Source organism: Danio aesculapii, chromosome 6, assembly GCF_903798145.1.
Source record: "Danio aesculapii chromosome 6, fDanAes4.1, whole genome shotgun sequence".
NCBI lineage: Eukaryota > Metazoa > Chordata > Actinopteri > Cypriniformes > Danionidae > Danio > Danio aesculapii.
The window spans coordinates 25,876,146-25,888,645 of record NC_079440.1 but is presented as its reverse complement, the minus strand read 5'-3'; the positions used below and the strand labels follow the sequence as shown (position 1 = coordinate 25,888,645).

The window sequence follows — 12,500 nt, the reverse complement described above, 5'->3', positions numbered from 1 at the left end:
TCTTCATTGTCAAACACTGGGTTTTTGATCTTTGGCGAAGGAACGAGGGTCCTATCCACATGAACTTCTGGGTCTTTCGTTACAATGCCTAAAAAAATGTTGCAAAAAAAAAACAGACATGAGACAGAAAATCAGTAGGAGAGATCTTTTACACATCAGTGTTTATGTTCGTCATGAAACAACCTTGCTTCTTTAGCATGTGATAGGCCTCTGCGATCTTCGCCTCATCTGGTAAAGCAACTGAGCAGTTGTAGAGCAGCTCTATTACTTTAATCTTCACTCTTTCAGACACTCTGTCTCCCAAATACTGCAAGATAAAAAGCACAGCAAGATTATATCATTTGTATTATTATAGAGAAATTAAAACCTCTACATGAGTTGTATTCGCTGCAGTAAATGGACTTTAAATGATGTAATAATCCTTTAACTTACCTTAGGTGAAACTAATTTTATGAGTTCATTTAAAAATCGAAATTTTCCAACTTCATTATGAAACCTTCTCCCACAGTTCTTCATGCAAGCTTCTAAAACCTAAAAGGACAATCTGATATCAGCCACTCACTATTTTAAAAACACAGGTTTTGTTCAATTTACTGACGGCAGCAGATGAACTCACCGTTAATGCTTGTAATGACTCCCATTCTTGTGGTGACTGGATTTTATGTGCCAATAATCGGACTGATATCTGTGGGCTGCAAAAAAACAGACACACATTTCATATTTTACATAGTGTCCTAAAGCTCAAGACCACCTATAAAAGGTAAACATACCCCTCAAGTTCCTTATTGATTTGATCACAGAACCCAATGATGTACTCCCACTCCTCTTGTCTGTTGGAGGGATTGGTGGCTTTGTCTAACAAGAAGAAAGAGAAAAACACACTATTATCACAATTTTCAAATGCCAATCAATCTACATAATTTGCTCTTATGTTCACTCTTTTGACAAACATACAAATTAATATATTTTAAACATATAACAGGGTCAGCATGATGGCGCAGTGGGTAGCACAATCGCCTCACAGAAAAAAGGTCACTGGTTCGAGCCCCGGCTGGGTCAATTGGCATTTCTGTGTGGAGTTTGCATGTTCTCGCCGTGTTTGCGTGGGTTTCCTCTGGGTGCTCCGGTTTCCCCCACAAGTCCAAAAACGTGGTCTAGGTGAATTGAGGTCTAGGTGAATTGGGTAACCTAAATTGTCTGTAGTGTATGTTTGTGAATGAGTGTGTATGGGTGTTTCCTAGTGATTGGTTGCAGCTGGAAAGGTTTTCTCTGTGTAAAACATATGCTGGATAAGTTCATTCCGCTGTGGTGAGCCCAGATTAATAAAGGGACTAAGCTGAAAAGAAAATAATGAATGAATAATCATATAACAAACAGCATTTGAAGATGCTTTGCATGTCGAATCAGCTAAATTACAGAAACTTCCTCAGCTACAATTTGATTTATCTTCTCAAAAGAAATAAACAGTTATGAAAGCAAGAAGCATTCAAGCAAGAAAAAACACTATTTGATAAAAGGGGGTCAAAATAACAATTTAGAGAGACTTTACAGGAAGAGGAAAGGATAGGCCTATTTGTAAAAATCATTGTGCATTGCATAAAACACTATAAATGTATCTTAATATCAGATATTAGATCTTAACAAAAATAATTCATAGGGACCACAATGTGGCTCTGTGAGTAAACTGTTAAACAGTAGTACACATCTGTTGCACTTAAAACCCTAAAATGTGGCTCACTTTGCAAAGAATCAACACAATTTTCCTGTTAAAATATCAAAACAAAATAAACAAGACAAACAAGAAATGCATTGTTTTATGTCAAACTAAGTGTCTGTTAAAAACAAAGGGCACTACATGTTACCTAAGAAGTGTTAAAGACTTCTCAGTAATTATTTATGCAGCCCACTATTTGTTAATAAGCTTTTCTTTTAGAATCTTAATCATCAAGGCCAAATCAGCTCCATGCAATAAAAAGAATGAAAAACAACAACCCACAAGTAGGACAATGCATAAGTAGTGTGTGTTTATTGTGTTTACAGGGCACATCTGAAGAACACATTTTATCCAATAATATTTACACATAAGTGCATAAGAATTTGTCTGTCTCACAGACTCATTAACACTAACAGTAAACAATGCCAGGTTTATAAGAAAGTCTACGTACACAGTTTACATTGAGACCATTTTATAAGAAGCCACTTATATGAAGCAACCTGTGGTGTTTTATTGGAAAAAGAAGCAACTATTTAAAAGCTAACATAATAGAAGTAACTATAAACTGTTTTATGCAAAAGCGACATTATTTTGTGGTTGACAGAGGAGCTTGCTGACCACAACTAAATCTAGTGAGCTGCCTAACCAGATTTTAAGGCATAAACGGCTTCTTCGAACGTTTAATCCAAATATTCTGCGGACTTGTAAGGCACAACATATTTAACGTTAAATGCGAAGGCTTTCGAAGAAATGTCAGTTAATGGCTGTAATACCCCCACACGTCAAGACATAAGAAACAACTGATGACAAATAACATCTGTACTACACTGCTTATTTTAGAGACGTTAACGTTACAGAGAACGTACAATTCGTATTCTGCTAATGATTTAGCACAACTCACTCAGCCATGACTCCAGTGACTCTCCTTCCGGATCCGCCATGATCATACAGTTGCACAGCTGACGAGAGCGAGCTACACGCGCACACACACAAACACATTCCCGTCATGTGACATTCTCGTGAGTCAGTGTGAATTAGCGGCGTAAGGTCTTCCACATGTTAACTCAAGCAATGGAAAATCCCTCCGCATTTTTACCACACGACAGCACATTCTATTTTTTTATATTAAGTATATTAGAACATTATATTGTATTATATTGTGTTTTTTTCCATATGTGAAATATTTGTAACATTAAATGTTGCCCCAAACAGATTTGTTCCTGTTCACTTATGTATTTTCCTATATAAAAACGACTGGTTTATAAACTAAACTATTATCACTCTACTCATATAAAGCAGACCACTTTCTGCTCATGCATATTGAATGTATAGTTTACTCAAGTCTTTAATGTCTTTCAAACACATTTATTTCTTTCCAATCCAATTGTATATATTTTTATCAAACATCTCATTTCTGAAACTGCTACTGGGACTTTTGAGATACTTTAAAATACTAAATAAAAAGCACATACAAGCTTATAAACACAATGAAAATATGTTTTCATTTTTGAATTTTATTTTATTCAAAATAACTTTACATAGCTTACATGAACATGTTTTCACCCATATTGGCCCACGCAGCAACTTGAACAATATAGAAAATTGTATAAATTAAGAAACAAAGTATCAACCCAGATTAAGACCAGAGAAGCTTCTATTGAGGTTGCAGTAATCCTGTGCTATAAAATTTTGATGTGTACATATGAAACGTACACTGTCATACCTCTAAGAACAATTTTACAATTAAAAAAGAAAAGTCAACCACAAATCAAGAATACTGCTGGTGACAGTTTTACGGCTGGTAGTGATTGCTCTTCTTATTGCATCAAATCTTCATCCAGTGCAGACTCAACACATTATCCTCAAAAGACCTAAAACATTCTGAGCTAAACTCGAACGCTGAACACAACACATGCAAATGCATGAACGTGCTCTGCCGTATTGTTCCAGTACCACTACATGGGATCCCATGAGGTACTCTTTAGACAGTCTAGGAACACTGAACATTTGAAAACCTTAACAAGAAAGCACATTCTCTCCTCAGTCAGCTACTTCACTGTAGTAATATTTGTGTGCAGTCTCAGTGAGAGTCCAGCCACTAGCCCTAAACTCCAGGATCTCCAGGAGCAAGAGTCTTGTCATTGAGCTGAGGTCTTCCTGAAGGAGAAAACCATCTCGCAGCAAGTAAAACAGCTGATTCATGCGCTCCGAATTTGTTTGCTCCAGCTGTTCACCAACACGATGGAGCTGTACAACCAGGCAGTCCACCTGGTAGAAAAACAAAGGTGTCCTTAATTTAGTTGATGTCAAGGAACCGATATACAGTTGATGTCAGAATTATTAGCCCCCCCTGAATTATTAGCTTCCCTGTTTATTTTTTTCCCCAATTTCTGTTTAACGGAGAGAAGATTTTTTTCAACACATTTCTAAACATAAGTTTTAATAACTCATTTCTAATAACTGATTTATTTTATCTTTGTCACGATGACAGTGAATAATATTTGACTAGATATTTTTCAAGACACTTTTATACAGCTTAAAGGGACATTTAAAGGCTTAACTAGGTTAATAAGGTTAGCTAGGCAGGTTAGGGTAATCAGGCCAGTTATTGTATAACGACGGTTTGTTCTGTAGACAGTCACAAAAGAAATTAGCTTAAAGGGGCTAATTTTGACCTTAAAATGGTTCATAAAAAATTAAAAACTGCTTTTATTCTAGCTGAAATAAAGCAAATAGTTTCTCCAGAAGAAAAAAAAATATTATCAGACATACTGTAAAAATTTCCTTGCTCTGTTAAACAATTTCAGAAATATTTTAAAAAAGAATTCCAAAGGGGGCTAATAATTTTGACTTCAACAGTAGCATTAACAGTATTATTAATTACCATTTAATGTTAAAGTATGTCCTATATTCAATTATAATCTTTGTGGTCATAAAACACATCCAACAACAAAGGAATATCCTGTAAAATGCAAGTACTGCAGTACGAACACAATCCTGATACACTACGTTTAAAGTAATGACAGAATCTGCTGACTTTGCAGCATGATTTTGAAAGCTGAAAAAAAAAATACAATCAAAATCCAATAAGAACCACTTGTTATGAAAACAAAGTTACAGAAGGTCTCTCATATGATACATCCACTAAAAGATGGAAAATATGATTTTATAAATTGGATTTTTTTCATATTTTATCTGAAAATCTCCATATTATTGGAATATATACAACTGAAATTAATAGAAAAACTGAATAAATATACAGATTAATATAAGTAAATAAATAGATTGAATGATGGGCTCACAAATCTGTGGATTTCTGCACATGCTGTGTGAGCCTAGATGATTGATATGCATGTTTAGGTCAATGCACTGACAAATGTCAACAAGTCAATTTTTTTTTAATGCCAGCTGAATAGGCACATCAAAATCTGCAAAAGTTTTTTTACAAACTGTTTTATGTTGTGATTGTGATTTACAAGACTATCAAACGCAGTTTGTCCTCTGATTTTCTAAAAACCTGTAGTCCATAACCTGTCAATCATTTAACAACATCCAAAAATGAAAACTGTTATTAATTAGTTAGCCTCATCTTGCACCAAGCCCCAGAGACATTTGTTCATATTCAGAAAACAAATTAGAATAAATTTGAGAGCTCTCTCATTCTACATTAGCTATGTTTCCATACACCTATTTTTTTAATGCACATTTTGGATATGCGCATACAAAACAGAAATGGAAACGCCATGATGCGCATACATTTTGAAAATGCACATAAAAAACATATGCGCATAACAGTATGATAAACTTTATATTTGATAATAAAAATATGTGCATAAACTACAATGGAAACACTTTTACCAATAAATTTCTGAATGATCGTTTAAAAAAGTGTGATTTTGTTACAAGAGATCATGTGAAGATAAAATTTGTGTGAATATATAAACCAGCAGGCGGAGCACACTGTAAAACATCTGAAATGTTGTTTTGGTCATTCCGTATCTGGTACCTTCAAACACTACCATGATTTAATTGCGTGTCGGCATACTGCCTTCTGAGGCGCAAGTTATTTATTAAATAAAAAAAAAAAAAAAAATACAAAAATTCACACAGCTTCTCCTACCGGAGCAAATTCCGTTTTTACTTTTGATATTTGGTGCCAGTTAACCAGAAAGTGACGATTTTGTTCTCTTTGACTACTTGGATGGAAACGCTGCTTTATTCGCATGTCTTATATGCAATATTCCAAATATGCGCAAAAATTTAATTCACATCGTTGAATGGAAACAAATCTATAGACCGTAAGGTTACAAACTCATTTAAAGTACCTCAAAACAGACTATAGGCCTCCAGAGGTTCAATTGGAATAATATCAATCTATGACAATCCCTTTTCTGTGCATATAAAAGAAAGATAATGACTTTATTCAACTGTTTCTTCCACTCAGTGTCGTGCCTCTGACAAATTACCCCGGATGCATCTGTTCTTTATTTCAAAGCAGGCATAAGGGGTGTAGATCAAAGCACAATATAATGACACCGAGAAGAAGAAACTCTTGAGCAAAAGCTATTTTTGTTTCATGTGTGCACAAATGTATTTTTGTAATTTCTAAATTTTGCAGTATTTAACCACTTAAGTTCTGTTTTGCATATGGTTTGAGTATGTTCTCTAGCATTTTTCTGTACTTTAATTGAGTGTAACTATGCTGTTTCTGAAGAATGAGAGTCAGATTTCACCTAAAATAACAAAAAGGTCTCAAGGGTTTATAACAACATGAGGGTAAATAATCAATAACATAATTTTCATGATTTCTGAGTGACCGCACACTCTAATTTATATGAAGTTAAGGTTCCAGTTCAACATATTACAACCATAAATCATGAGACAGTTTGGAAAACGCAAATTAAAAAAAAGAAGTGATTTCTAAATTTACTTTGACTTGTATTTCATTGCAGACAATACAGCACATTATTTAAAGTGTTCCTCAGGATTTGTTTTATAAACATGTATTTCAATGTTGGTTCTTGCAACACATTTAGCTCTTTGTAATGTAGCCATTCCTTTTTACACTTTAAAACATTTAGGGACTGAAGACACCAAGTGATGAAGTGTTTTAGGTGTAATTCAGGTCAGGACTGCAGACAGGCCAGTCAAGTACCTGTATCCTCTTCTTCTGCAGCCAGGACTTTGTAATGTGCACAAAAGGTGGTTTTGCATTGTCTTGTTAAAATATGCATGGAAGTCCCTGAATAAAAGGCAGCATATTGTGCTCCAAAATCTCTATGTACTTTTCTGCATTAATGGTACCATCACGGAAAGCTACCTTTGACAAGGGCACTGACACAACCCAATACCATGACAGACCCTGGCTTTTGGACTTATTGCTGGTAACAGTCTGGATGATCCATTTCTTTTTTGGTCCAGAGCACACAGCATTCATTCCTCCCAGAGAAGTCGAAGATGCTTCTGTACACCGTTAACATAGAGCTTCCTTTTGGCACAGTAGAGTTTTCACTGGCATTTGTGGATGTAACAACATATTGCGGTACTTGACAAAGGTTTGCCAAAGTAGTCCTGAGCCCATGTGGTGATAATACTTCAAGAAACATTATTCATCTAAATGTAGTGCCGCCTGAGGGATTGGAGATCACGGTTGTTCAGCTTATGCTTGCGCACTTGACCTTTATGCACTGAAATTCCTCCAGATTCCTTGAATCTTTTAATTATGTTATGCACTGTTGAAGGTGAAATATCCAAATGTCTTCCTATCTTTCTTTGAGGAACATTGTTTTTAATGTTTTAATTAAATATTAACCCTCTACCGCATGCATTATGATAAATCTATTTAAAAAAATATTTGACCGTTTTTCTTTTCTTTAAATGGCTTATCTTAAAGTGTTGTAAAAAAATTCTTGGAATTTTTTTTTTTTTTAAGTACTTTATGAAATGTTGCCATATGGCAACAACATCAAACAGTGGAACTTAGAAATTTAAAATTTAAATATTTCCTTATAACATAATTTTGTTGTTTAAAATGATTTAATTGGTGTTGCAGTTTTATAAGCTTTAAGACAGAACTTATAAATGACACCTTATACATACTTTCCAACAACTCATATTCCAACAGCTTTCATTCATTCCATTTTTTTTTTGCTGAATATTATTAAAAAAAACAAACCTAATATCGTATTATCATGTATACAACATACAATGAATATAAATATTTTCTCCAGTAAATATTATAACAAATAAATAACAAGTCTAGTATATCCAGATGCATCAGAATAATGTAGCTACTAGCTAACAATGTTTATGTATATTATACTATATACTATAGTATGCCTGTCTTATCTACCTCTGAGCAACTTACCTGAACTGTCTATCAAATGTCCAGTCTGCATCATTCTCATGGTCACTAAAACCCATCTCATCCTCACTTTCATCTGCAGAAAGAGCCAGTTCTATCCTTTTCTTGTTTCACTTACCATAGAACATGGTGGTGCTCGCTAATACACTGTTCCCTGTGTTCATATCTATTCAAAAGTAATATTGCCATTAGAACTAGATTATATCCATAATGCAAATGTCATTAACATACAACAAATTAACATTATATTACTAGCATTCATGCTGTTATTGTTACAACTTAAAAGTTCACAGCTGACCTTGCTAGCTAGCTAACTCATATTAATATTGCACGTTCCACTGTTGCACAGCATTGCCATTCGGTAACATATATTTGATCGATTTACAAGAAACTAATTTGATTAAAAAAATTTTTTGTTGTGAATGTCATCATAACTTACTGGAGGTGATGTTTCAGATTTTTTTTTGTGGATCTGACATAATTTGAACCTTCGTTTTTGTTGATGTTTTCATTTGCATTCAGCAACTACTCGCAATAAACGCCAAACTGTCAGAAAAATGCGCTGCAGAAAAACAAAGCATGTCATGTGACTTAACCAAAGCACATCATTGGCTACTCTAAGGTCTTCTCTTTCCAACAAAAAAAATAATAATAATAATGTTGTTCTTTAAGAAAAAGTTGCAGAAAAATTTACATAAGTATCATGTTGCCATATGGTGACACCGTGCAGTAGAGGGTTAAAAAAAAATGTTCTCATGTATTTGTTTGCATACTGGCGATCCTTATCCCATCTTTGCACTTAAAGAACTAAACCTTTCATGAAAGCTGCTTTTGCTCCAAATCACAATTACAATCTCCTGTTGACATCACTTGTTTCAAATCACATCATTATTTAACCAATCTACCCGATTACTAGTCCTAAACTGCTCCCGTCCCAGCTTTTTTTTTGGAATGTGCTGTTAGTCTGAATGACAGGAAAGGATGTATATTCACAAATGAAATTAAGTTGACCAGACAAAACATGAAATATTTTGTGTTGATATTGTCTGCAATGAATTACAGTTACAAGTAAATTTAAAAATCATTACTTTTTTATTAGGGGGTAAAAAAATATTATCTTCATAGGATAATTTTACATTTCTCCCCAAATCAAACTTTTAAATACTCATGTCTTAATTTACCCTCACCTCTTCCTCATTCATCAGAGAATCAGGCTGAGCCAATCTAAAGAGGCAGTCATACACTGGATCCACAAGGGCAGCAATGGGAGCATTATTCACCTAAAATTCCATCAACAAACAAGCCAGGTGAAGATAAAAACAACAACCAACCAATACATTTGAGAAATGGTAAACTAGTAAGATTTTACCTTGATATAATCAAAAATGCTGCAGATAAATGTGACCACACACACCCACTCCTGCATTGAGCGTTTTCGTGTCTCTTCTCTTGCAATGAACTCTTGCTGTAAACGGTTCAACAGATTTCGCCTGAACACACTGGATGCGGTTTTCTGAGCCTCTGCCTTTTTAATAAAATATAAATACAAGGAAATTAATGAACACAGGTTTATTTTAATACGTTTTTCGGATAACAAGCAAATGCTGGACATGTATTTATACTAGATTAAAGAGCACAAGTTAACAAAATCATAAAAAATGTACCTGAACTACAGCATAACACATGCGGCCAGCTTCTTTACAGAATGATAGGTCTTTCAATGAATGTTCTACAACAGCATTAGACAGCTTCTCCAAATCTACTGTCTTGGGATCTGTGAGGAAGGAGTGTACAATACAATAATTTATTATTTCTTTGAAAGACCGGTCAGCCAAATGTTCACAAACTTTTGATCACCATAAAATTGTTCCAAACCTGTATGGATTTCTTTGTTCTAGTACATAGGCATGGGACGATAACTGTTTTCAAGGTATACCGCGGTTTGGAAAAGTCAAGATTTTAAAACCGACAAATTTTTCTGTAATACCGTTCCTAAGGTATGTGTAATGTTACTTTTTTGTTGTTTTTAGGACAACAGTATCTCCAGCAATAAAGAACTCCAAAGATGCTGTAAATTGTTTTTGAAACTAATGAAGACAGCACAAGTCATTGGTTCAATTTATTACTCAGCCTGACATGTTTACTGCTTCAAAATATTTTAAATATCTCACAAAATAAAACAGATTTAATTCAAAGGGGAAAAAAGGTTTTTGTTTTTTACCCAGACTTTTAAAAATAACTTATTTTAGAGTAGTAATCACAATACCACGATATTTTTATCCAAGGTTATCATACTCAGAATCGTATACCGGCCCATGCCTAATAGTACATGATAGTCAATGGGGACCAGCAACCTTTGGCTACCATTTTTTCCAAATATGTCATTTAATGTTAATTAAGCGCAATAAAATAATAATTATATATAATAGTAATAATAATAATAATAATAATAAGGTACATGCTTGCACAACTTGAGGGGATGAAATTTTCGTTTCTGAGTTAACTGCCATTTCAAGTTTTAAAATTAAGGCATTGCTAAAGACCATCAGGTAAAAGACATTTGATAAAGTTCACATAACTTACCTTTAATCGCTGTTTCAAGCATAGTCTGAGTTTCCATATCAAGACCCATCCATGCTGGATCCATGCTGCTCGGAATTAGCAATAATGTAGGGACGAAAACACAGACAAACAATAAACAAATTAATTAACTTGATAATTTATATTACATGGCAACAATAGAACGCCATCGCTCGCCTACATCCCCTCTTTGAAATCGCTGTGCTGAAATGTTGACGGTTTGCAACTATGCACAAATGCTAACTTCACTACGAACTTCTTTTATTTCAAAGAGATCACGAAATTGCAATTTTGTTTCATCGCTGTCTTACTTCAGAGATCCACGCGACAATCCTCGCTTATGTTTGATTCGTTTCCTGATGCTGAGCTGCGCGCATGCGCGTGGGAGCATAACTCAAAATTCCAATTTCGACACTGACATGCACCAAATATGACACTTAGTGTCTCGTCATTATGCTCTTAAAATGAGCCTGCGTGCTCACTTATTATTTTTATGATTCGCAATATTTACCTGTCATCTGTGTGCAGTTACAGAAAATGATAATTTGCAACTGCTCACTGGGGGGCGACAAATCACAATGTAAACCGCAAACATGTAGTTTGTTGTTGGCCTTAAAGGGATAGTTCATCCAAAAACGTAAATTGTCATTATTTGCTTTCCCTTCACGTGTTCCAAGTTGTTGTCTCTCTCTCTCTCTCTCTCTCTCTCTCTCTCTCCTGTTGAACATAAAAGATGTTGAAGATGGTATTTGTTTTTCCTGGATGCTAATTGTTATAGGTTTTCAGATTTCTTCTAAATATCCTCTTTTGTATTAAACAGTAGAAATAAAGAAACCCACAATTGTTTATAACCACTAGAAAGTGAGTAAATAACAAGGCTACATTTTCATTTTTGGGTGATCTATCCCTTTAAAGAACACAGAAATCAAAACTAACCATATTAACTTTGTAAGTTTTGTGATGAACATTTCATCGGCATGTCATTTAGAAAAAAAAGTTTGCGCTTGTAATCTAAAACTGAAATCTGAAAATGCACTTCATGTTTGTTTTCAGTTAAATTCTCAGATTATGTCTGTCTGATGCATTGGGCATGGTTAACATACTTAACCAGGCCCCCCTCCTATCCAACTGACAGCACTATGACAACAAACAGAAATGGTGAGGGGGAGGTGTTTGTTAGGTTGTAATAACTCTCCCTAAATCCTTTTCCTAATCTTTCTGAATGAAAATTCCTACTTTGCTACATCCAATCAACTCGCAGTAGAAAAGATAAGTCACACCCACTTTGAATTTATTATTCCTCTTTTTCTAGGAACTGCAACACAATATGAAAAAGGAAAAAAAAAAATAACAGACACAATTTCTGGTTGATGGGGACTTTAACACAAAACACACAGATCAGCCAAACAAAAAAGGCTGAAACCATTTTATTTTTTAAACAAACTGGACTTCTGATATACAAAGACTCCAGAATTCTCCAATTGACATTGTGTACACATCATACATGACAATAACTGAAGACAAATAATTGCAACAATAAAACACACACACAGAGAAAGGTAAATGTATGAAATGTATTCAGTCTACTTGAAGAGGTGCTCATAACCATAAATGACACTATTCAGTAAACTGATACCTTGTGCATTATTTCTATTCTTGAGGTTTACTGCGGCAGATGGAATGGCTCAAAATCAACAATTATTCCAATCTCCTTTCTAAGTTAACAATCAACACAACTGACTGTACATAGAAAGTTACCACAAAAAAAGTTGCTACCATGAAAACAAATTACCTTCCTGTGAAGAAAGCAACTAAAGGGCTAAGTCTCTTCGAAGTTGCATA

The 12,500-nt window shown here is 34.5% G+C and overlaps 3 protein-coding genes across 3 annotated transcripts in view; all 3 read right to left on the bottom strand.

Moving 5' to 3' along the window:
• Positions 1-2,732, bottom strand: part of gga3a (golgi associated, gamma adaptin ear containing, ARF binding protein 3a) — a 20,981-nt gene extending 18,249 nt beyond the window's left edge. The window contains exons 1-6 of the mRNA XM_056459836.1: positions 2,616-2,732; positions 771-855; positions 617-692; positions 433-531; positions 184-307; positions 1-88 (exon numbers count right to left, since the gene is read on the bottom strand). The exon at positions 1-88 is cut by the window's left edge and continues 10 nt beyond it. Of these exons, the coding sequence (XP_056315811.1) occupies positions 1-88; positions 184-307; positions 433-531; positions 617-692; positions 771-855; positions 2,616-2,661 (518 nt within the window). The 5' untranslated portion in view covers positions 2,662-2,732. The remainder of the gene's footprint in view (positions 89-183; positions 308-432; positions 532-616; positions 693-770; positions 856-2,615) is intronic.
• Positions 2,733-3,242: 510 nt separating this feature from the next.
• On the bottom strand, positions 3,243-11,036 carry mif4gda (MIF4G domain containing a). Its single transcript, XM_056459045.1, has 6 exons — positions 10,970-11,036; positions 10,662-10,726; positions 9,743-9,852; positions 9,448-9,603; positions 9,266-9,358; positions 3,243-3,982 (listed from the first exon to the last, which is right to left on the bottom strand). Exons 2-6 carry the CDS (start codon positions 10,723-10,725, stop codon positions 3,755-3,757), a joined length of 651 nt encoding a protein of 216 aa, XP_056315020.1. The 5' UTR covers position 10,726; positions 10,970-11,036; the 3' UTR covers positions 3,243-3,754.
• Positions 11,037-12,067: 1,031 nt separating this feature from the next.
• Positions 12,068-12,500, bottom strand: part of grb2a (growth factor receptor-bound protein 2a) — a 39,690-nt gene continuing 39,257 nt past the window's right edge. Inside the window, exon 6 of the mRNA XM_056459834.1 lies at positions 12,068-12,500. This exon is cut by the window's right edge and continues 1,736 nt beyond it. The gene's annotated coding sequence lies outside the window, so the exon portion shown is untranslated.

What these genes read in the sequence shown, in the direction of transcription:
- mif4gda (XM_056459045.1), bottom strand. Translation starts at nt 10,725, where the DNA reads ATGGATCCAGCATGGATGGGTCTTGATATGGAAACTCAGACTATGCTT. An exon ending in GCTTGAAACAGCGATTAAAG is followed by an intron (nt 9,853 to 10,661) that starts GTAAGTTATGTG and finishes CCTTCCTCACAG; the next exon opens with ATCCCAAGACAGTAGATTTG. An exon ending in GCATTTTTGATTATATCAAG is followed by an intron (nt 9,359 to 9,447) that starts GTAAAATCTTAC and finishes ATGGAATTTTAG; the next exon opens with GTGAATAATGCTCCCATTGC.